Source organism: Geotrypetes seraphini, chromosome 1 (assembly GCF_902459505.1).
Source record: "Geotrypetes seraphini chromosome 1, aGeoSer1.1, whole genome shotgun sequence".
Classification (NCBI taxonomy): domain Eukaryota; kingdom Metazoa; phylum Chordata; class Amphibia; order Gymnophiona; family Dermophiidae; genus Geotrypetes; species Geotrypetes seraphini.
The window spans coordinates 401,472,674-401,495,562 of NC_047084.1; the positions used below are offsets into that span (position 1 = coordinate 401,472,674).

The 22,889-nt window shown below is 42.4% G+C and overlaps 1 protein-coding gene across 1 annotated transcript in view; it reads left to right on the plus strand.

The window, feature by feature from the left end:
- LOC117347325 (dynein heavy chain 6, axonemal-like) overlaps positions 1-22,889 on the plus strand; it is a 2,502,256-nt gene that overhangs the window by 45,334 nt on the left and 2,434,033 nt on the right. The window contains 1 exon segment of the mRNA XM_033918113.1: positions 2,449-2,685. Coding sequence (XP_033774004.1) covers positions 2,455-2,685 — 231 coding nt within the window. The 5' untranslated portion in view covers positions 2,449-2,454.

Consider the following 22,889-nt stretch of genomic DNA (forward strand, 5'->3'; position numbering starts at 1 on the left):
TCTCCACTGGTGGATGCATTCTTCCAATCTCTCCAGAGGTTTGCTATTTCAAATGCCCCCTAATCAAAAGGTCCTGACAACAGATTCCTCGACCTAAGCTGGGGGGGGGGGGGGGCTCATCTCGATGGTCTCCGTACTCAAGGGCATTGGTCCAGCACAGATCGTCGGAGCCACATGAATCTGTTGGAACTCAGAGCGATCTTCAATGCTCTCAAAGCTTTTCAACATCTTCTTCACGATCAAATAGTCCTCATTCATACAGACAATCAAGTAGCTATGTACTATGTCAACAAGCAGGGAGGAACAGGATCCCTCCCTCTTTACAATGAAGCTCAGAAGGTTTGGAATTGGGTAATTCTTCACAACATCTTTCTGCAAGTGGTCTACATTCAAGAAGAGAAAAACTTTCTGGTGAACAAATTGAGTCGCCTTCCACAGCCTCACGAATGGACACTCAATCGCCTATCCATCAAATTTTTTCTCAGTGGGGAACCCCGCAAATAGATCTCTTTGCGTCTCCCCACAACAACAAACTGCCTCAGTTTTGCTCCAAGATCTACTCTCCTCACCGCCTGGAGAAAGATGCTTTTCTTCTGGAATGGACGAGCAAATTCCTGTATACATTTCCTCTATTTCCTCTAATTCTCAAGATACTCGTCAAACTCAAACACGAACATGCCACCATGATTCTGATAGCTCCTCAGTGGCCCAGACAACATTGGTTCCCCCTTTTACTTCAACCAGCAGCAGGGAGCCACTACTTCTACCAGTTTTTCCATCTCTGCTTACACAGAGTCAGGGTTCTCTACTTTATCCCAACTTGCAGTCTCTGCACCTGATAGCTTGGTACCTTTCAACTGCCAATCTACAGTTCTCTCAATTTGTCAATGACATTTTACAGGCTTCCAGGAAGCCTACTACTAGGTAATGCTACAACTAGAAATGGACTAGGTTTTCTTCTTGGTGCACTCTTCATCACAAGGAGCCTCAGTCTACCTCCTTGTCTTCAGTTCTCGATTACCTGTGTCATTTATCGCAATCAGGCCTCAAATCAACATCCATTCGAGTCCATCTCAGTGCAATTGCTGTTTTTCATCAGCCACTGGAGAGAAAACCCCTCTCTGCTCATCCTGTGGTATCCAGATTTATGAAAGGACTTTTCAGTGTCAAGCCACCTCTCAAACCGCCCCCTGTGGTTTGGGATCTCAATGTTGTTTTTGATAAGTTGATGAAGCCTCCATTTGAACCAATATCTTTGACTCATCTGAAATATCTCACTTGGAAAGTGATCTCTCTCATTGCTCTCACGTTTGCTCGCAGAGTCAGTGAACTACAAGGTTTAGTAGCAGACCCACCTTTCACAATATTACATCATGACAAAGTGATCCTCTGTACTCTTCCTAAATTCTTACCTAAAGTTGTTTCAGAATTTCATTTCAGTCAATCCATTGTACTTCCAGTGTTTTTTCCAAAGCCTCATTCTCACCCTGGAGAAACAGCTCTTCATACTCTAGACTGCAAGCATGCTTTGGCTTTCTACTTACAAAGGACTAAGCTACACAGATCTACTCCTCAACTTTTTGTCTCCTTCGATCCAAATAAGTTGGAACATCCAGTTTCCAAGAGAACAATCTCCAACTGGTTGGCTGCTTGCATCTCTTTCTGCTATGCTTAGGCTGGACTGCATCTAGAGGGTCGAGTCACAACCCATAAAGTTAGAGCCATGGCAGCATCTGTAGCTTTCCTTAGATCTACTCCTATTGAGGAATTCTGCAAAGCTGCCACTTGGTCCTCGGTTCATACATTCACCTCTCATTATTGTCTGGATTCTTTTTCCAGACGGGATGGCCACTTTGGCCAGGCAGTTTTACAAATTTATTCTCCTGAATTGCCAACACTCCCACCATTCCATTCTAGTTAGCTTGGAGGTCACCCATATGTGAGAATATGCTGCCTGCTTGTCATTGGATAATGCACAGTTACTTACTGTAACAGGTGTTATCCAGATACAGCTGGCAGATATTCTCACAACCCACCTCCCCTGATTAGCTTCTTAGCTAGCTATCTGAACTGAGGAGACACGCGACCTACATCTGGCGGGAAGGCACTCGCGCATGCGAGGTGCGGCAGTTGCGAATTTTCTAAAGTTCTTCAAGCAAGTCTGCTTGTGAGGCTGTCCGCATCGGGGCTCCGTGGATGACATCACCCATATGTGAGAGTATCTGCCTGCTGTCCCTGGATAACACCTGTAATGATAAGTAACTGTGCTTTCTCAGTAGTAGCACCTCAAGGCTTTGTATATTTCCCTGATGAATTTACAAAAAAGTATATATACAACATCTAAAAGCCATTTAAAAAATAGAATTGATAATTTTAATTCTAAAAGAAAATGTATCCATATAATAATACTTCTTTTAATTATTTTTGCTTATTTTGACTTTTTTTCAGTTAAGGATGTCTAAAAAGATTTCATTTGACTTACACCAGTCTCCAGCTTCTAAAAATGGTTCATTATGTAGTGAAGAAGTGTCATCAGGAGCTGATGTTTGCAAACTCAAAGAAAGACTTATTTCAGCAGCACCACAACAGAAAGTGTTGAATCCTCAAGCTCTAACTTTCATATATAACACAAAAGCTCAAGAAAGAACAAGAAAACGGCAACAGACTGTAAAATTGGAACCTCTGGTATGTATACACCATTATTTCTTGTAAATGATAAACTTCATTATTTTCTAGCTACTTTGAGACCAGTTTAGCAAGCTTCAATAAAACAGTGTATTCCCTTGCTATTGTACTTCATGAAAATTTGCATAAGAATTGGGTGCTTATTTTAGAAATTCTGTTTGCAATATGGATGTGGATATGCTGGCATTTCCATGTTCATATCATATTTATGTTGAAGGTACCATTTTAGAAATGGTGCACTGTGAACATTGATCTTTCATTGATGCAGAAAGGTGAATGTCCGGAAATAAGTGTGCTGGAGGCAAGGCCTGGGTGGTGCCATATTATGGACATTCAGAAACGATTACTTATGTATACCATGGGGATGTGCAGACCAGGAGATATAAACCTCAGTATTTATATCTGCTAGAAAAGACATCCATATGCTGGTTCAACCTGTCTTTTTGTTCTACTGTATTTACATTGCAGCTAACTGGAGGAAATTGAGAGCCATCTGTTTGTGTGATTGGCATCTCTGGCCAGAATGGCTTGTAAATTACCAACTTCCACCGTCCCTCTGAGACCATATAACACTTTCCTTGCAAGCCTCAAGTACACACCTCTTTTACTGCGCCTCACAAACATCTCTTCCCACCTTCAACCCCATCTGTGAGGCCACCTTTGCCCAGTGTGTGCCTGTTCATCTGGGCTGTATTGTCTGAGAGTCTCCCCTGCTTCGTTTATCCCCTATGTCTCTGTTCTATTAGGTTGAAAAGGCAACAGCAAAAGCTAGAAGGATGCTTGAATGCATAGGGAGAGGAATGGCTAGTAGGAAAAAAGAAGGTATTGATGTCCCTGTTTAAGGCTCTAGTGAGACCTCATTTAAAATATTGTGTACAATTCTGGAGTTAACTAAACAAAAATTACTGGGAAAAAATATAAAGAAAAAACAGCTTCAAATATAAGTTTTAAAATATCATATAATGAAGCAACCAAATCAATCCTATTTATTATAAACAATTATTACCAAGATAAATACCATTACTCTAATACAGGGGTGCCCAACACGTTGATCGCGATCGACCAGTAGCTCAGGAAGGCAACGCGAGTCGATCGCGGAGACCATCCCGGGCTCCGTGATAGACTCATGTTGCCGTCCTGATCTATTGGGCCGATCAGCCTTCCTCTCCAGTGTTCTCTCTAGGGCCTTTTAGCTGGGCGGTCCGCCCAGCTGTCATCTGCTGCTGCCACCGCTGCTGAACATTAAAAAAACCCAAAAAAAACCGGCTTGGAGATTTCAGCCCGTAGCGAACTTATGCTCTGTGGCTCTAACGTGTGCGTGCCGGCTTCCCTTCTCTTCCCTCCGAAACCGGAAGTTATGTCCGGGGGTGGGAGGGAGAAGGGAAGCCGGCACGCACATGTTGAGAGCCCTGAAGCAAGCGTTCGCTATGGGCTAAGGCGGGAGACAGGTTAGTGAAGCATTTGCTCTTCTTGCTGCCGGGTCCTGCCTACTTTCTGTTTCCGCGAAGGCAGGACCCGGCAGCATTTCCCCCAATAGGTCGATCGCAATCTTGGGCCAATCAGCCTTCCTCTCCCCGACGGCAGAATTGACGTCGGGGAGAGGAATGCTGGTCGGCCGAAGCAGAGAGAGCTTGGGGCGTCGTCGGCTTTCGGGCCTGTTATTGGTGGCGGTTTGGGGCCTGTTATTGGTGGCGGTTTGGGTTCTGGTCCCCGATGGCAGTGGCTTAGGGGAGGGCAGGGAGAAAGAAAGAAAAAGGGCAGGCAGGGAGACAGAAGGAAAGAAGAGAAACAGAAAAAAAAGAAAGGGAGGCAGAGAGAAAGAAAGGGCAGGGAGAGAGGAAGGAAAAGTTGGGGGAGGGAACGAGGTCTGGAGGAGAGGAAGCATTCAGGCTAAAAGAAGGGAAGAAAGATTGGATGCAAAGTCAGAAGAAGAAAGTGCAACCAGAGACTCATGAAATCACCAGACAAGGTAGGAAAAATTATTTTATTTTAAATTTAGTGATCAAAATGTGTCTGAATTTATATCTGCTGTCTATATTTTACACTAAGGTCCCCTTTTACTAAACTGCAATAGAGTTTTTTAGCGCAGGGAGCCTATGAGCGTCGAGAGCAGCGCTGGGCATTCAGCACAGCTCCCTGCGCTCTAAAAACTGCTATCGTGGTTTAATAAAAAGGGAGAGGGGTATATTTCTCTATTTTTGTATGGTTGTTACTGAGGTGATAGTGCATAGAGTCATCTGCTTTGACCTCTTTGAAAAACCCTGGAATAGGAATGATAATTAACATTTTCTATGCGTACAGTGTGCGTTGTGCTTTTTTAAAATTTTATTGTTGGTAGATCATTTTGACTTGGTCATTTTAAAAGTAGCTCGCAAGCCCAAAAAGTGTGGGCACCCCTGCTCTAATACATAACAATACAATCAAATAATAAAGTGCATAGAGTCCCAAAGCTACCGCCCCATAACCATCGTGAAATTATAAAGTGCAATAGAATCTTAAAAACCACAGAACAAAAGTAATGAGTCTCTGTTACTTGTTCTTTAGAACATAAGAATAGCCTTACTGGGTCAGACCAATGGTCCATCAAATCCAGTAGACCATTGGTGGCCAATCCAGGTCACTAGTACCTGACCAAACACAAGGAGTAGCAACATTCCATGCTACCGATCCAGAGCAAGCAGTGGCTTCCCCCATGTCTCAGTAACAGACTATGGACTTTTCCTCCTGGAAATTGTCCAAACCTTTCATAAAACCAGCTACGTTATCCAATTTTACCACAACCTCTGCTTTCAGGGTGCACTGGTTGAGAGTAGCATAGGCTACAATTCTTTCCAAGAAACAGAACTGTAAGTTATTTTTCTCCTTGTTCTGAGTTACTACATTAAAGATTTGTCTGAGTAAAAAAAATTTCCTCCTATTGGTTTTTAAAGTATTTCCCTGTAACTTTGGAATCTCACAATCAGTTCTATAAGAAGAAAGCTTTGCCGCAGTTCTCTTGACTCATAGATCATTCACATGCAGCAAAAGTTCAAAGCGTTCACATGTAGTAGTATTTTAAAGCAGCCGTCTATACCCGATGGTGTTTCTTCAATAGCGTCTTTAGGAGACAAGACTTCAGAGGAGTAAACAACAGGGCTATACACCTAAATATAGTTTAGCGACAACCAACGGGAAAGAGAAATCCATTCTCTGCTGACCCACTACTTTCTTCATGCATGTGATGGTATTTATCCTGGTAATAATTGTGATTGTGAGATTCCGGAGATTAAGTAACAGAGACTCATGATTTTTTTTTTCTGTGTTTCAAAGATTCTATTGCACTTTATAATTTGCTGATGATTTTGGGGAGGTAGCTTTGGGACTCTATGCACTTTATTATTTGATTGTATTGTTATGTATTAGAGTGATGGCATTTATCTTGGTAATAATTTTTGTAAACCGTCTAGTTAATATAAGGTACATAAATTTTTAAATAAATAGGACTGATTTGGTATTTACTTCATCATTATATGGTACAATTCTGGAGATCACACTTTCAAAAAGATATAAACAGGATAGAATCTGCCAAGAGGAAGGCAATTAAAATGATTGGTGGTCTACATCATAAGGCATATGGGGAAAGGCGAGAGAAGGGAAAAATGATAGAGATGTTTTTTAAATGCCTATCTGACATAAATATGCATGAGGCAAGTCTCTTTTAATTGAAAGGAGACCCCAGAGTGAGAGGACATAGAATGAGGTTATGAGGTGAAAGGCTCAGGAATAATCTAAGGAAAGGGTGGTAAATGCATGGAATAGTCTTCCAGTAGAGGTGGTGAAGACAAAGACTGTGTCTGAATTCAATAAAGCATGGGACAAGCACATGGGATCTCTTAGGGAGAGGAGATAGTGGATGCCATGGATGGACAGACTGGATGGGCTATTTTTCTATGAATTTATCTGTGTCACTATCTGAGTCAAAGCCTTAGGAAAATATATATTTGTGGGCCCCTTTCCATGGAGCTCTGTTTCTTTTTTCTCCACTCACTTGCTCCTCTCCCCTGGATCATCAGTCATGGCCATCCCTCAACATGTCACCTCCACAGAAGTAGCTCTGGACATATAAGCAGAAAGATATGAGAGCTTTCTGCCCCCATATTCATGGAACTTGTTTTATATAGAGTATGCCTTTATGATATAAGATTTTGCCCTTGGGCTACAGATTTGTGTATTGTAGTTTTCTGTAATAGGCTCTTTCAAAGCACACATATAGCTCCCTGAGGTTTATGGGACACTTCCTATATGTTGCTTGCTCTTCAAGCTGGGGCTAGCAGTCCTCCTCAACTTCCTTTTTTTCTCTGAGAGAAAAATGTTGATCTAGCCAGTAAATGCTTTCAAGACCACTAATTCTATCAAGTCTTTTTACCCTTTAGTACTCCAGCTCTGTTATTCCTAACAACTATTCCTACTATAAATTACAGCATTACCTCTCGGCATGTGCTGAAATTACTCTCCCAGTCCTCTGCTTTTAGGGTGCATTAGTTGAGAGTAGCATAGGCTACAATTCTTTCCAAGAAACAGAACTGTTAGTTATTTGTCTCCTTGTTCTGAGTTACTACATTAAAGAAGATTTGTTATAAAATTGAGAGTCCATCCTGGTAATGTTTTTGAGACTACAGTATGTGGAGAGGGCCTCAGTGGAATATCAAATGACTAAAACATACCTGAAAGAGCAACTAGAAAGGGAAGTAAAGATGTATGTCATCATATATGAGCAGAGTAACTAGTCCCTCACAAAGACAGTTATTTGACATCCAGGGAGACTGCTATACCTACAATCTCAAAACCTATGGGAAGACAAGGAGAAAAGCAAGTGGTTAAGTAATAGAAGCAATGGATGGCAGCAACAAAACACATTTACCAACTCTCATGGAGTGCAAATAGATACCTGATAGTAGGGAAGAAATACTTGATAGTATATAGATACCTGATAGTAGGGAAGAAATACCTGATAATAAATAGATACCTGATAGTAGGAAAGAGGTTATTCAACACCACCCTCACTTGCTACCTATAGTGGAGTATCTGCAGCCCTTGGATCTGAAGGCCAACTCTTACTAGGACAAAATATGCCACCTGATCAGATTTTGTGAGTTACATACAGGTCCATCTGATGCTTCACATGCCTACTGACTTGCCTTGGAATGGGTGATAATAGGTGACGTTTGCTTTGATAGATTGAAAAGACTAGGTCTAGATGTATACAAAACATGCATCTTGTAGAATGGGTGCGCCTTGTCAAAACAATCTATATGTAAAGGAGATTTTCAGTTGAGGAGAATCAGGCCCTAGTACACCCATCTGTTAGAACACATCTTCATATCACTTCACAATCCAATCTTCTATCTCACAAATATCCCAAAGGAATTCTACAAAGCCTACATTAAAAGTAAACTGGACATACTCAGCAATTACAGCTTAACATAAAATAAACATTCAGTTGCTCATTATTACAAATTTAGACAACACAAAAGTCTTAAGATTCTTTTGAAACCGACCATAATTTTGTATCATCCTAATTTTCACTGGAATCTGAGTCCACCACTTGGCAGCTTGTAAATATTGGAATGTGTTTGAGAACACAGATTTATAAACCACACCCTTCCAACTAGGATAAGATCGTTCTAAAAAACATCTTGCTGTTCCCAATCTATTCTAATCTGATATCGAAATCAAATCTTGCATGTAAGCTGGGGAAGCTCCATAAAATACTATGGAGTTCATAATCGAAAGAAAAAAATGTCCAAAAACTGGCCTAAGTCAGCACTTGGATGAACATTGTCCAAATAGTCCAAGTGCCAATAATAAAAATGGGTTTTGGACATATTTCTAAACGACCTAGGCCTTCATAGTGCCGCTGAATGACCAAAGCTAAACGGGGCGTTTCAGGAGGAGTGTCGAGGATGGGAGTTGGGCGGGATGTGGGCCGGCTTAGACTTAGTCGTACAGCATGTATAACAGTTATACAGCCCAGGATCGATGGAACTTGGGACTTTGTGACTTAGACCATGTAAAACATGCCAGTGTTCTTCAACCTTTTTACACCCGTGGACCGGCAGAAATAAAATAATTATTTTGTGGACCGGCAAACTACTAAGACCGAAATAAAAAACACATTTTCGCCCCGTCTCCGCAAGCTCGGTCCCCACAAACCATCTGATCCCATCTGCACAAGCCTCAGTTATGATTTTTTATTGAACGTATTTTATTAAAGTATAAAAAGAAACAATATTCTGTACAATTGTCATTTTATAAATATAAATATTCAGAGCAAGGACCAACAAAACCACTGTCTCCCCTCCCCTTCACATATATCCCCTCTACTATCAAGAAAACTGAACAAGCCAAATTATTACAGAATGCTACACTGAAATATCATGCTAACAGAATACTGCAATCACACATGATAGGAATAGTGTTAGGCTTTGCAGTCCCCAGTTATGTCTCTAGCAGGATATATATTTCAAATCTGATATATTGTAATGACAAAATAGAAATAAAATGATTTTTTTTCTACCTTTCGTGGTCTCTGCTTTCATCTTCTTTCCACTCTTCCTTCCAGCGTCTGCCCGTTCCATCCACTGTCTGGCCTCTCCCCCTTCCATATGTATCTGACTTCTTTCTATGCCCCTCTCCCCTTTCCATCCAGCCTGTGCCTCCTCTCTCCTTTTTACATCATTCATTCCAGCTTCACTGCTTTCTTCATTTTTATCTCTCCTACGCCAGATCTAGCATCTTTATCCCTCTCTCATTTCTCTGCTGACCCCCTTTCCAGCATCAATCTCTCTCTACTTTCTCATTCCTGTCTCTCCCCTTTCCCTCCTCTAATCTCCCTGCCAGCTGTTTCCTTCCTTTTTTTTCCTTCTCCCTTCCCTCCTCCCCCCTATCCAACAGTAGCTCTCTTCCCATCCCTTTCTCTCTTCCCCTCCCAGCAGCATCTCTCTTTCTACCTCCCTCCAGGTGCGGTAGCAGCTCTCCTTTTATCAATCAGCTTCCCAGCCTCCAACAGTGGCTTCCTCTCCTTCCAGCAGCTCTCAGTACTTGCCTGCAGCAGTGATTTCCTTAGGCAGCCTTGGGTCCGTTGCCGCCTCTGAGGAAAGGTGAAGTTGCCAAAGTGAATCACTGCCCTGGAAGTACAGAGCTGCTAGGAGAGGAGACAGCCACTGTTGAAGGCTCCCTGCACATTCGCGACCCCCCCCCCCAAAAAAAAAAACAAAAAAAAACAGCTTTGCACCGCAGGCCCTGCCGCCCAAGACAAGCCGGAGGCCCCTACCCGCCGCATCCTGCACGTGGGCAGACTCTCAGCACAAACGCTGCTGATGGCCCCAATCGAAACGCTGACCTCCCCGCGCACGCTGACCATCTCCTCTCTGCCTGCACTTTCCCCGCGGCCCTCTTCGGCGACTCGGCCGGGGCAGCGATCAAGACAGGCTGCCCACGTCGGGACCTTCCCTCTCTTGAGTCCCGCCTATTTTGTTTCAACTTCCTGTTTCCGCATAGGCGAGACTCACAGAGGGAATGCCCGACGTCGGCAGCCTGTCTTGATCGCCCGAGGCTTGGAGGAACAGAAGATTTCCAAACACCACCAGGGCAGAAAATTTAACGGCGTTCATCTCGCCGGTCCTGTGTGGACCGGCAGAAATTTTCTGTGGACCGACACCGGTCCGCGAACCGGCAGTTGAAGAACTGGGGTCTAAGTCACAAAAACCCATCTAAAGTCACCAGATAAGCACTGCAAACACATAAAACAGACCCCCCACACACTATCCCAGTGATCACCGACCTCCCCACGAACCCAGAAAAATTGTAATCACACCTTTAAAATTCAGCCTCCAGACCATCATCACCTGGCAGCCTGGCATAGGAAAACCTAGTCGTCCAGCACAGAGGCGGCTTAAGCCATCTTGGGGGTGGGTTAGGGACTCATGGAGAGGAGGACCCATGCCCATAAGCCCCTGTAATGTCTGCATTGATACTTAAACATTTGCACTGCCTTATACACCCCCCAAATCCCTTTGTACTGGCATATAAGTGGCTCCTGCAGCCATAAGGGCTATTGGGGTGATAGATAAGTGGATCTAAGGGATTCTGGAGGTGGTTTGGGGGGCTTACCATGACCTATAAGGGAGCTGTAGTGAGATGAAGACATGGCACCCTTTTTGTGAAGTTCACATCAGTGCCCTGTAAGGTACCCCACTATTTAGGAGCCATGTCTGGGTATTCAGTCCATCACTTTGCAGACCCCTCCCACATCCAACAGGGCTTGTTCTAGGCGTTTTTGAGTTGGACAAAAATGTGGTATAAAGATGGATGATTTAGCGACTTGGATGATCAGATCGGCAGGATGTATACTTAGACGATTTTTGAATCAAAAAATAATTTTGGATGTATTTTTCGAAAACGTGTCTTAGGCTGTTTTTTTTATTTGGACGACTTATGACTTAGATGAAAACGGACTTAGACGTTCCTTTCGATTATGCCCCTCCACATATATAAAAATATATAACTTACTGTAAAAGCAGTTCTTGCTTCTACTGGAAGCCAATGAATGCATTTTTATTAAAAAAAAGCTATAACATTCTCATATCTTGACCTAGAAGAAATTAACCTAGCTGTAATGTTCTGCAGCAGTTGTAAAATCTTTTGCTCACTATTTCTACAGCCTATGTTGATCACATTGTCATAATCTATCTGTGGTAAAATCAAAGAATATACTAAAATCCCAAAACTATGTTGTTAAAAGGAATTTTTTATTTTCCTTAATTTTCTCATCCCAAATAATAATAATAACTTTATTCTTCTATACCGCCACAATTTTGCGACTTCTAGGCGGTTTACAATCAAGAGTGCTGGACATTCAGCGAAATACAATAAGTAGATATTCAGAGGAAATACAGAGATCAGAGACCTCAGGAGGCAATAGTATAGAAATACAATTTGCTGAGCGAAAATGTAATATGTACATTTTAGTAGGTAATGTCCGACAGGACCTGTTGGGGATAAATAGCAACGTAAAGTTACGATAAGATGAAGATAACAGATTATATTTATAACAGTGCTGTAAGTTCAGGTGGAATAGGGAGGGGGGAGGGAGAGGGAGAGCGGGTCAATTGTTTAGGTATTTCTGGAACAGGTATGTTTTTAGGCGTTTCCTGAATTCCCCGTATGTAGTGGGCGAAAGCAGTTGGTCTAGGTCTTTGCCCCATAGGACTGCTTGGTGAGAGAGAAGGTGTTCGTGGTGTTTTTTCATTTTGCAGCTTCTAACTGGAGGGGAAATGAGTTTTGGGTGTGTGTTTCTCTTGAGTTTGTTATTAAAAAATGCGAAAAGGTCCGTTACGTACTTGGGGGGTCAGGCTGTATAGTACTTTGAAGCAGAGGCAGGCAAATTTAAACCTTGCTCGGGCTTCCGTTGATAGCCAGTGCAGCTGCCGATAGTAGGGTGTCACGTGGTCAAATTTCTTCAGCCCGAAGATAAGTCTGACCGCAGCATTTTGAATTATTTGGAGACGTCTCATATTCTTTTGTGAGATTGCTAGATAGGCGATGTTGCAGTAGTCAAGCTGACTCAGTATGAGGGATTGCACTAGGATTCTGAATGTTGACGTATCGAAGTATGATTTAATGGTTCTGAGTTTCCAGAGAGTAAGGAAACCTTTTCTGAATAGGGAATCCACTTGTTCCTTCATTGTTAGGCATTGGTCTAGAATAACACCTAGTATTTTCATGGTGGGCTGAATAGGGTAGTTGAGTTTATTGATGCATAGTGGGGTTTTATTGTCAAGCGGGTGAGGGGAGGCAAATACCTATAATATTTTTATATTTAAATCTTTTTATTAAGCAGTGACAACAGCAGGTACAACAATAGCATAAAACATAGTTTACAATATCAACCAACAACCGCGGAGGACTGGACTCTTATGTCCTCCACAATCGGGATCAACACCCCAACCCAACAGAAAGAACCCCAATCACTCCCCTCCCCTCCCCACCAAGAGAGACGTTATAACACACAAACAGGGAAAGACCGATGTCAAACAGGTAAACCCAATTATATTTGGAGTCTATTCAGGATATGGCTACGACTTGCAGGAGACAAAATGTTCAAGTATGGAGTCCAAGTGTTGACAAAGTCTCTGCTCCGGTGATGAGAAGAACAGGCCAAACGGGCCTCCCAGCCCATAAGTTCATGAAGTCGATTCCTCCAATACTAAAAGGAGGGGGGTTCAGAAGAGAGCCAACAATATAAGATACATTTTTCCCCAAAATAAAACATTTACTAAGAAATAGTTTTTCTGAAGAAGTATACACAGAGAGTAAGGAAAACTGGGCAAATAACATAGAAAGCACTGAGACAGGCACAGGAACCTGCACCAGGTCCTGTAAGAAAGAAGCCAGCGCCTTCCAAAAGGCCTGAATCCCCTCACAACTCCAGATACCATGGAAATAAGAGTTAACCTCTACAGAACAATGGACACAGAGTTCAGCGCCAATACAGCCCATATAATAAGCCTGACTTTGGGAAACATATGCCCGCAGGACTGTGCGATAGTGACATTCGCGCAGTTCAGCACTATAGACCAGACCAGCAGTACGTTTCAATATCTTTAGCAAAAAATTACCCCCCAAGTCCCTGCCCAAGTCACGCTGCCAAGCTTCCAAAATCCCGGGAAAAACCCTAGGGGGGCAAAGAGCCATGATCTGGCTATGAAAGTAAGAAATGGAGACCCTAATGTCTTGGTCTGCTGTTAAAAAAAGCACAGAAACAGGTCCCAAAGTCCCCCCTCCCCCCGAGAAATCCCAGGGAGAGAGCCCATATAATGCCTGAGTTGACAATAGACAAAAGGATGGCCAAGCCCAGGAACCCCCTTCCTCTCCAAGGCTTCGCAAGAAAGAAGGGACCCAGCATCCTGCAGAACATGACTTAACTGCTCCACGCCCCGAGCGAACTGAGAGAAGATTCCAGCTACCTGTTTGTATTATAAGTAGAATAGTATTGGATTTTGCTAGGTTGATTGTATGGTCAATGCAGGAATGCTGGGAAGATTGAGTCCAGCAGTGTTTGTTAGTTTTTCCTTTTAATTATAAGCTGGAGGTGAAGAATGACATTGAAAAGCAGTGTTATGAGAAATAATGGTGTCATCCATGGTGAGGAGGCATATAGTTAAAAAGGAAAAATACCTCAGTCTGCTTAGTAGATAGAGTGCTGGAACCTGAGAGGAAAGTCAAGGCTTATTTGCATAATGAATAAAGCTAAGTGGACTATCTTTTGTAAACTTTGTTCTTCAGTGAGAAAAGAAAATAAGTGAGTGAGGGAGTAGGTGCAGCTCAGGAGAAATCCTCTTCAAGAGTTAGAAGGGCTGTGACAGCAAACAGTGAATGATAATGAACTCACCCATCAGTGACCAAATTATGACCTTAGTAAAGAAATTATTTTTCAGAATAAGACAACTGAGAACAATAAGACCAACTCTGACCCAGGATAGCTTTAGAATAGAAGCTCAGGCTATAACTAGACTATTGCAACTCCCTGTACTATAGTGTTACAGAGAGGGAACTCAAGTGACTGCAACTACTCCAAAACATAGCAGCCAGATTAATTTTTCGCTTAAGCCAGTTTCAAAAGGCCAGTCCACTACTGAAAAAGTTACATTGATTACCGGTAAAAAAGAGAATTCACTACAAGTTAACTTGTATGGTTTACAGAGTTATGTACAGAGAGGACTTTAATAGTCTAGTGTCCAATATTAAGATCTTGCACACCTTCCTTAACTTAAGATCTACACAGTGCTTCAAGATACCCTTCCCGTCGTCTCAACAGGTACGCCAAAAAAAGATGTTCAAATTCACCTTTGAATTTAAGGAACAATATCCCAACATACTTGCGACACTCCTCATCTATTCTCCTTATAACAACCATACTATTGAGGGAGAATGAGGAATAAGACTTTTATGAGAATGAAGGTGAGGACCCCTATGAGACCCCCAAAAGATATTTTTAAGAGAGACATTGTGCTTATGAATTCAAGTTTCTGAGCAATCATATCAGCAAGAGACAATATGCTTGCTGTCAGCAAGAAACAATATGCTTATGTAAGAGGTTCATCTTTGCTCAGAACTAGAAAATATCTGCTGACTGTAACAGTATTGGATATTTCAGGACTTTCCAAGAAGACAAACCCAAACAAGAAGATAATTCCAGGCAACATTACTGCAGGACAAGATGTCCTACCAAAAGTTATCTGAACTGCTGACAAAGAACAATGAAGCTCATGAAGGAGGGGGCCTACTCTCAGAAATGATTGAACTTAGTATTAAGAATGCATTGTTAGGGGAAATAGAGAGGAGTCAGATTTGACAGTAGGTGACATCATACTTCAATATGGCTCCGAGATAAGTATGCAGACTATACAATCAATAGATATGATAGATGTGTCAACCCAATAGAAAGTGAGTATGTAATCTGTAACTAAGTAGTACTCTAGGCTACTGAACTAAAGTATATAAGTAGCATACCAGATGGCCTAACTTCAGGATGGATCCATAACAGTAGCCGACCACTCTATATGTTATCCATTGGCTCAATTTGCTGTACTTTGTTGTTCCATGTAAGCAGACTTTTGTCTGCTTACATGGAACAAAATGCGCATGCGCACTCTTACCTGCGTGATCCATGATCCCTGATCCGTGATCTGTAGGTCCGTGGCCGGCAGGAGTGCGCATGCGCGCATACAATGGTCCCTCTCTCGCAGACCCCAAGGTGATATGCGGTCTTGCCGGCTCCCTTATACTTTACACCCGACCGAAATTTATTTTTAAGTTTAAAAGCTGCAGCAGCGGCTCCTCTCACGAGCCGCACCTACGTTAGAGAAGGCTTCCGACGCAGGCGGTGATCGTGAGAGGAGCCGCCATGGCACCTTTAAACTTATAAATAAACTCCGGCAAGGGACTAAGGAAGCTGGCCAGACTGCGGGAAGGGAAGGGGGGCGGAAAGGGACTAAGGGAGTAGGCCAGACCGCGGGAAGGGGTAGGGGAAAATGCTGCTACTGATGCACAGGGACATGGAGAGGGAGGGAAATACCACTGCTGCTGCTGTACAAAGAAGTGGAGGGGGAGGGAAATACTGCTGCTGCACAGGGAAGTGGGGTGGGGAGGGAAATGCTGCTGCACAGGGAAATGGAAGGAGAGGGAATCCTGCTTCAGCTGCACAGGGTAATGGGGAGGGAACTGCTGCTGCTGTTGCTGCACAGAGAAGTGGAGGGAAGGGAAATACTGCTGCTGCTGTTGCACAGGGAAGTGGGGTGGGGAGGGAAATGCTGCTGCACAGGGAAGAGGGGGAGGGAATGCTGCTGCACAGGAAAATGGGGGGGAGGGAAATGCTGTTGCAGCTGTACAGGGAACTGGGGTGGGGGAGGGAAATGCTGCTGCACAGGGAAATGAAGGGGGATGGAATGCTGCTGCTGCACAGGGAAGTGGGTTGGGGGAAATGCTGCTGCACAGGGAAATGGAGGGGGAGGGAATGCTGCTGTGGCAGTTGCACAGGAAAGTGGGGGAAAGAAATGCTGCTGCTGCATAGGTGGCAGGGAGAGAGACAGATAGAAAGAAAGATAGACAGCGGGAGGGAGACAGAAAGAAAGGAAGAAAGCCACAGGGGCAGGGAGAGAGACAGAAAGACAGACAGACAAAGGGGGCCAGGGAGAGAGACAGAAAGAAAGACAGACAGTGGGAGGGAGAGAGACAGAAAGAAAGACATGCAGCGGGAGGGAGAGAAACAGAAAGAAAGAAAGACAGACACACATATATTCTAGCACCCATTAATGTAATGGGCTAAAATACTAGTTACTAATAAACCTATATTTTATACAGCAATTGGGTTGTTGTTGCGAGGTCCCTATTTTGAAGAGGTTAGCACTGGCAGCACCTTTTCACTATATCTGGGATTCTCATCCCTGTTTATCCTCTTCACAAACTTCTCCATATCGTGAGTCATTAATGTAAGAAGCTCTTGCTGTGAGCTGCACTGATTACTTGAAGAAAAATTGTGAGATACAAGAAATTGTATTGTAAGAGTATGAAATGATAGTGACCTCTGGTAAATATACTAATACTAGCCAAAGCCTCTCTGAACTCTCTTATTAGAGTCAAGGGTGGTCACAGTAAAAGGCAAGCCAGTAATTCATGCAGATTGCCAGGGAAGCACCTGAGCCAGTCCAAGATCTGAGAAAGGTCTGAAAACCCTTATCCAATTAAGATTGGTACTGGATTAAGGTGAGGTTCTGTGGTGGTTTCTTCTCATCTTTTTGAGGAGTGATTCCAGACTTTACCACAATATAAAAGTATCATATATGTTCATTTTTGCTTATTTTCATCATTCTTCTCCTTTAACCACATCCTTTCTAACTTTTTATAATGCTGTTTTAAGTTTCTAGGAATTACTTTCGCGATCTATATCCTTCTGTTTTTGAGGAGCAATATTATCCAGTACTACTTTATATGGAAACATGATGGCAGATAAAGGCCGAATGGCCCATCCAGTCTGCCCATCCGCAGCATCTGCTATCTCCTCCTCTCCCTGAGAGATCCCACATGCCTGTCCCATTAGTCCCTTTGGCTAATTTATTACAAAGTCTCAATGTGATATTCTAAATCTATGCTGATGATATCACTATACTAATACCATTACAATCATTCTCAACAGAACTAAGTATTCTAATCTCAAATATTCTGAGAAAAATAGAACAATGGATGTTGCAGTCAAAATTGAAACTCAACCCTGCTTGAGTACGTCTTCGATGCATGGAGGTAAGCCTCAAAGACGTACTCAAGCAGATAGATAGATTAAAAACGGACAAATCTCCGGGCCAGAGATGAAACAGCAGAATTACTATGGCAGATTTGTAACCTATCCTTGAGAACAGGGGTAATCCCGGAGGACTGGAGGATAGCAAATGTTACACCTATCTTCAAAAAAGGATCGAGAGGTGACCCAGGGAACTACAGGCCGGTGAGCTTAACCTCAGTTCCAGGGAAGATGGGCGAATCATTGATCAAGGAAAGTATCAGTGAGCATTTAGAAAGAAATAATCTGATGAGAACAAGCCAGCATGGTTTCTGTAAAGGAAGATCATGCCAAACGAACCTACTTCATTTCTTTGAGGGGATAAGCGAACAATTGGACAAGGGTGACCCCATAGACATCGTATATTTGGATTTCCAAAAAGCCTTCAACAAGGTACCTCATGAGCGCCTACTAAGAAAACTGTGGAGCCACGGGGTGGTAGGGGACGTGCACAGATGGATCAGGAATTGGCTGGCGGACAGGAAACAGAGGGTAGGAGTAAAGGGACACTACTCTGACTGGAAAGGGGTCACAAGTGGTGTCACACAGGGGTCAGTGTTGGGACCGCTGCTGTTCAATATATTCATAAATGACCAGGAAATAGGGACGAAGTGCGAAGTTATAAAATTTGCGGACGAAACAAAACTCTCCAGTAGGGTCAGAACTGTTGAGGAATGCAAAGATCTATAAAGAGACCTGAACAAACTGAGCGAGTGGGCAGAAAGATGGCAGATGAACTTCAATGTTGAGAAATGTAAAGTTTTGCATATAGGGAAAGGGAACCCGATGTACAGCTCTACGATGGGAGGGAGGGTACTGGGGGAAAGCAACCTAGAAAAAGACTTGGGGGTATTGGTGGACAAAACAATGAAGCCGGCGGCGCAATGTGCAGCAGCCTCAAAGAAGGCGAACAGAATATTGGGCATTATCAAAAAGGGTATCAATACCAGAATGAAGGAAGTTATCCTACCACTGTATCAAGCGATGGTGCGCCCGCATCTGGAGTACTGTGCCCAATACTGGTTGCCGTACCTTAAGAAGGATATGGCGATACTCAAGAGGGTCCAGAGAAGAGCAACTAGGATGATAAAGGGCATGGAAAACCTTTTGTATGCTGAAAGGCTGGAGAAGCTGGGGCTCTTTGTCCTGGAAAAGACTTATAAAATCATGAAAAACATAGAGAAGGTGGAGAGGGACAGATTCTTCAGACTAGCGGGGACAACAAAAACAAGAGGGCATTCAGAAAAATTGAAAGGAGACAGTTTCAAAATGAATGCTAGGAAGTTCTTCTTCACTCAGAGGGTGGTGGACACCTGGAATGCGCTCCCAGAAGAGGTGATAGGACAGAGTACAATATTGGTTTTCAAAAAAGGATTGGATGACTTCCTGAAGGTGAAAAGGATTGAGGGATACAGATAGAGAGTAACTATACAGGACACTAAATGAATAGGGAATACACAATTTAGGTAAAGGATCACTTAAGGACATGGACCTGGGGGGCCGCCGCGGGAGCAGACTGCTGGGCACGATGGACCCCTGGTCTGACCTGGCAGAAGCAATGCTTATGTTCTTAAAATTAAGATCTTTCATGCTAACCCCAATGACAAACTCGGGGAAACTTAATAGTCAAAATTTTGAGATAGCCAAGTCACATCAAAATCTTGGTAGTTACTCTAGACCGACATGTTCAAGAAACACACTGACCAACTGACTAAAAAATGCTTCACTATTTTATGGAAACTAAGAACCATAAAAAATATTTTGACATGGAGTCCTTTAGGATACTAGTTCAATCCACCATCCTATCTACCTTAGACTATTGTAATATCACATACCTATGGTTAACCAAGAAAATATTGCTAAGACTTCGCCTGGTTCAAAATGCGGCTGTTCGTCTGATCTTTGGATTAAAAAAGTTTGACCATGTAAGTCCTTTTTACATGCAACTTCATTGGCTCCCCTTCGAAACTAGAGTTATTTTTAAATTTGGCTGCATTTGTTATAAAGCATTCTTCGGACTATTACCATCATACTTATCCACCCAACTAAAATTATTCTCATCAAATAAGAGCACAAGAAACTCAGGTATGTTTATGTAGCCTGCTCTGAAAGCCTGTTGTTTTAAAAGTTTCTTAGACAAAACTCTGGCTTTTCAAGCAGGGAAAATGAACTCTTGGCTGTGTCCTCTAATTGCCCAATCCCAATCTTACCTTGAATTCATAAAATCGATAAAAACCTGTTTGTTTGGTAAATTTATGCAATGATTTTACATTATATTACATTGTACTGCATCATATTGTATTTCACTGTATTGTATTCCACTGAATTCTACTGTATTTTGTGTCTTCACTGATATGTCTCAGTTCTCTTGCTGTGAACAGCCCAGAACTTCCGGTTGGGTGGTATATAAGAAAATAAATTATTATTATGTGCTTTTGCTTCTCTCACAAGCTGAATTTTTACTAACAGACTCAAGTTAGGCAGATAGCAGACCTAAAGTCAGGAGACCAGCACACCCAGAGTGGGGAGACAAACTTTCTCTACAGTCAGCTTTCTTTACAGAGCTGAAGAAGAAGGCGGGCTCCAGCAAGCAGCCAATACCTCTGGGAGCTGTTAAGCCCTCTGGGAATTTGAGTCCACTGAACACACACTGTTTACACAACTTAGACAAAACTAATCTATGTACTTGTTTTATACAAGAAATTGTGAAACTGCCCACATGAAATGTTAGTAGAACACTCCCTGTCTGGTATCAGTAGATACCACTATTACTATTTAAACTTAATAACAAAGTCCATAAGACACTGAAGCTTGACTTGATGACTTCTGGCTTGTCTTGACATCTCTGACGCATGGAAGAACTCTCTGGCAGTCTCGAAGGAGCTGTAATGAGAGACTGACAACACAGACAAAGAAAAAGAAAGTGTCTTTTGAGTCTCTGGGATGGACAATGGTCCATGTTGTCCTTGTCTCAGGTTCCTTCATGATGCAGGAAGATCACTTCTCTGACTGGTTGAATGAAGGTCTTCGCTGTTTCTTGGTTCCTGGTCAGATGCCAGGTTGCTTTTGATGAGCTGAAGCTTCGTCTCTCTGACAACACTTGACCACTGAGTGTCTGTTCTTAAATAAGATGGTTTATGAGTTGAAGTTTGAGCAAGGGACATCAACGCCTTTGTGAAAGCTTCAGGTTTGAAAATAATAATACATGCAAAATGACACCAGCGCAAGGTTTTTAAAATTATAACCAAGATTTATTGAATTATTGTTTCTATTTTTCCATTATTAGATCAAAAGCATCAGCATAATTGCTTACCGATTGCGCTAATGGGAGATCGTTATAGTGGCCAAATGCTGGCCTTCTCCTAACGGTCTCGTTTTACTAGCTCCAGATTTTCTATTATATACTGTTGGCTTTTCGTGACATCATCATCATCATCATAACAACCAATAACAATTCACCAAAGAGGTGGTCTTAAAAGTTTAGACAAAGGAAAAATCCCTCCACGTTTTCAAGTTAGGCAGTTTTAGAAAATTACTTTTGATTTCTGAATTAACATTATAACATTATAACATATTCAAAAGAATCTACAATTATTAACAGGGTGCTGAGAAATGCTCAGCCCTTCCATGCTGACAAGTTCTGAGCTTTAAAGGAAAAAACTCTTGGGCTGCCTGAGCTGACAGTCTCACACACAAAGAGCAGGAGTCTCTGACCTAATTACTCCCAGATGTTGCCTCAGGATTTCTCTTAGATTGCAAAAAATATATAAATATGCTTTTCAAAACTTATTCCTTTTGTTCAAACTACCCAGTCATACATAAATCACTCAAGTCACACAAATCACTCCAGGGGCCCCATTCATTCCATTCATAACTCGGCCATTCATACTTAATGCATTTTATATCCCAGATGTTGCCTCAGGATTTCTCTTAGATTGCAAAAAATATATAAATATGTTTTTCAAAACTTATTCCTTTTGTTCAAACTACCCAGTCATACATAAATCACTCCAGTCACACAAATCACTCCAGGGGCCCCATTCATTCCATTCATAACTCGGCCATTCATACTTAATGCATTTTATATCTTAGTTCAGGACATGTGATCCTTCTTTACCAGTCTAAAGCAAGCACAGCTGGTGTTAATTAACACCACGAGGCTGGGAGCGGGAAAACTCAGAGAGGACAAAGAAGACAGAATACTATTCACTGGCCCAAGATGGTGTCCGAAGACAGGACAGATATAGTACAAACTGAGAACCCAAAATGGATTCCATGTAATCATGTAATCATGATTTCCACCATGATTTGGCTCAACAGCAAAGTACATAAACAGATATTATTATGCTTTCCCTTATATTAATCCTTAGTGTATTTTTCTCTGGCCTTAGCTATATTATTATTCAGGCTTTTATTCACCCGTTTTTTGTATGTTTCTACTGGGCGTGTCCCTAACTGACACAGATGTTTGTCTGACTAGAATTACCCAGAATCATACGAAAAACAGGCACTTTTGTAGAAAAAAACTCCATAAAAAATACTGCACTTATCATGTCCTGACATCCATTCCCATTTCCGTCCCATAACCAGCACCCCCTGCTGGCCACGAGCCACTACTCAAGTTGCAATATGGATCAGATGTGCTTTGGCCCTTCTAAGTGATGACCAGCTTGAAAAATTAGAAAACTGGTGAACTCCTAAGTTGCTTTCAGTTGCAGTCCTTGTGGTAAGAACAGTCCTGTCTGGATGAATTTCTGCATCGGACTCGGGGGTCTAAGAGCTTAAAGGGTTTTCTCTTTAGTTGACATTGGATGACCAGGTTTCAGGAGAAATTCTGGCCCTGTAAACCAGGTAGTTTCTATTAGCCAGGATGCTGGCACGGTTATGATTGCCCAATCTGCTGGATTTTGATTTGTTGGCAGGTAATACCACTGCTCTGGTCATGTTGACTTTCTTATTTGTTCAACTTTGTTGCTGACGTATATGTAAAATCTCCTGGTTTGATTATGGATGTAACCTAGGACAACTTTACTGTCAGTGTAGAAGTAGACTGCGTTCACTTGACTGTCAAGTTCTTTTAGTACCATATCTGCTATTTCTATGGCTAGTACTGCTCCACATATTTCCATACGTGAAATGGTATGACTTGGTTGCGGTGACAACTTGGCTTTTCTAAAAATGAATCCCACCTGGGGCACTCCATTTACATCTGTTGTTTTCGAGTAGGCCACTGCTGCTATTGTATGAAATGCAAAAACAGCTCACAAGGATACTCCAGAAAATCTTAAGGTAAAGCAGAATATCTTTTATTTTCTTCCTGGCCAGAAAG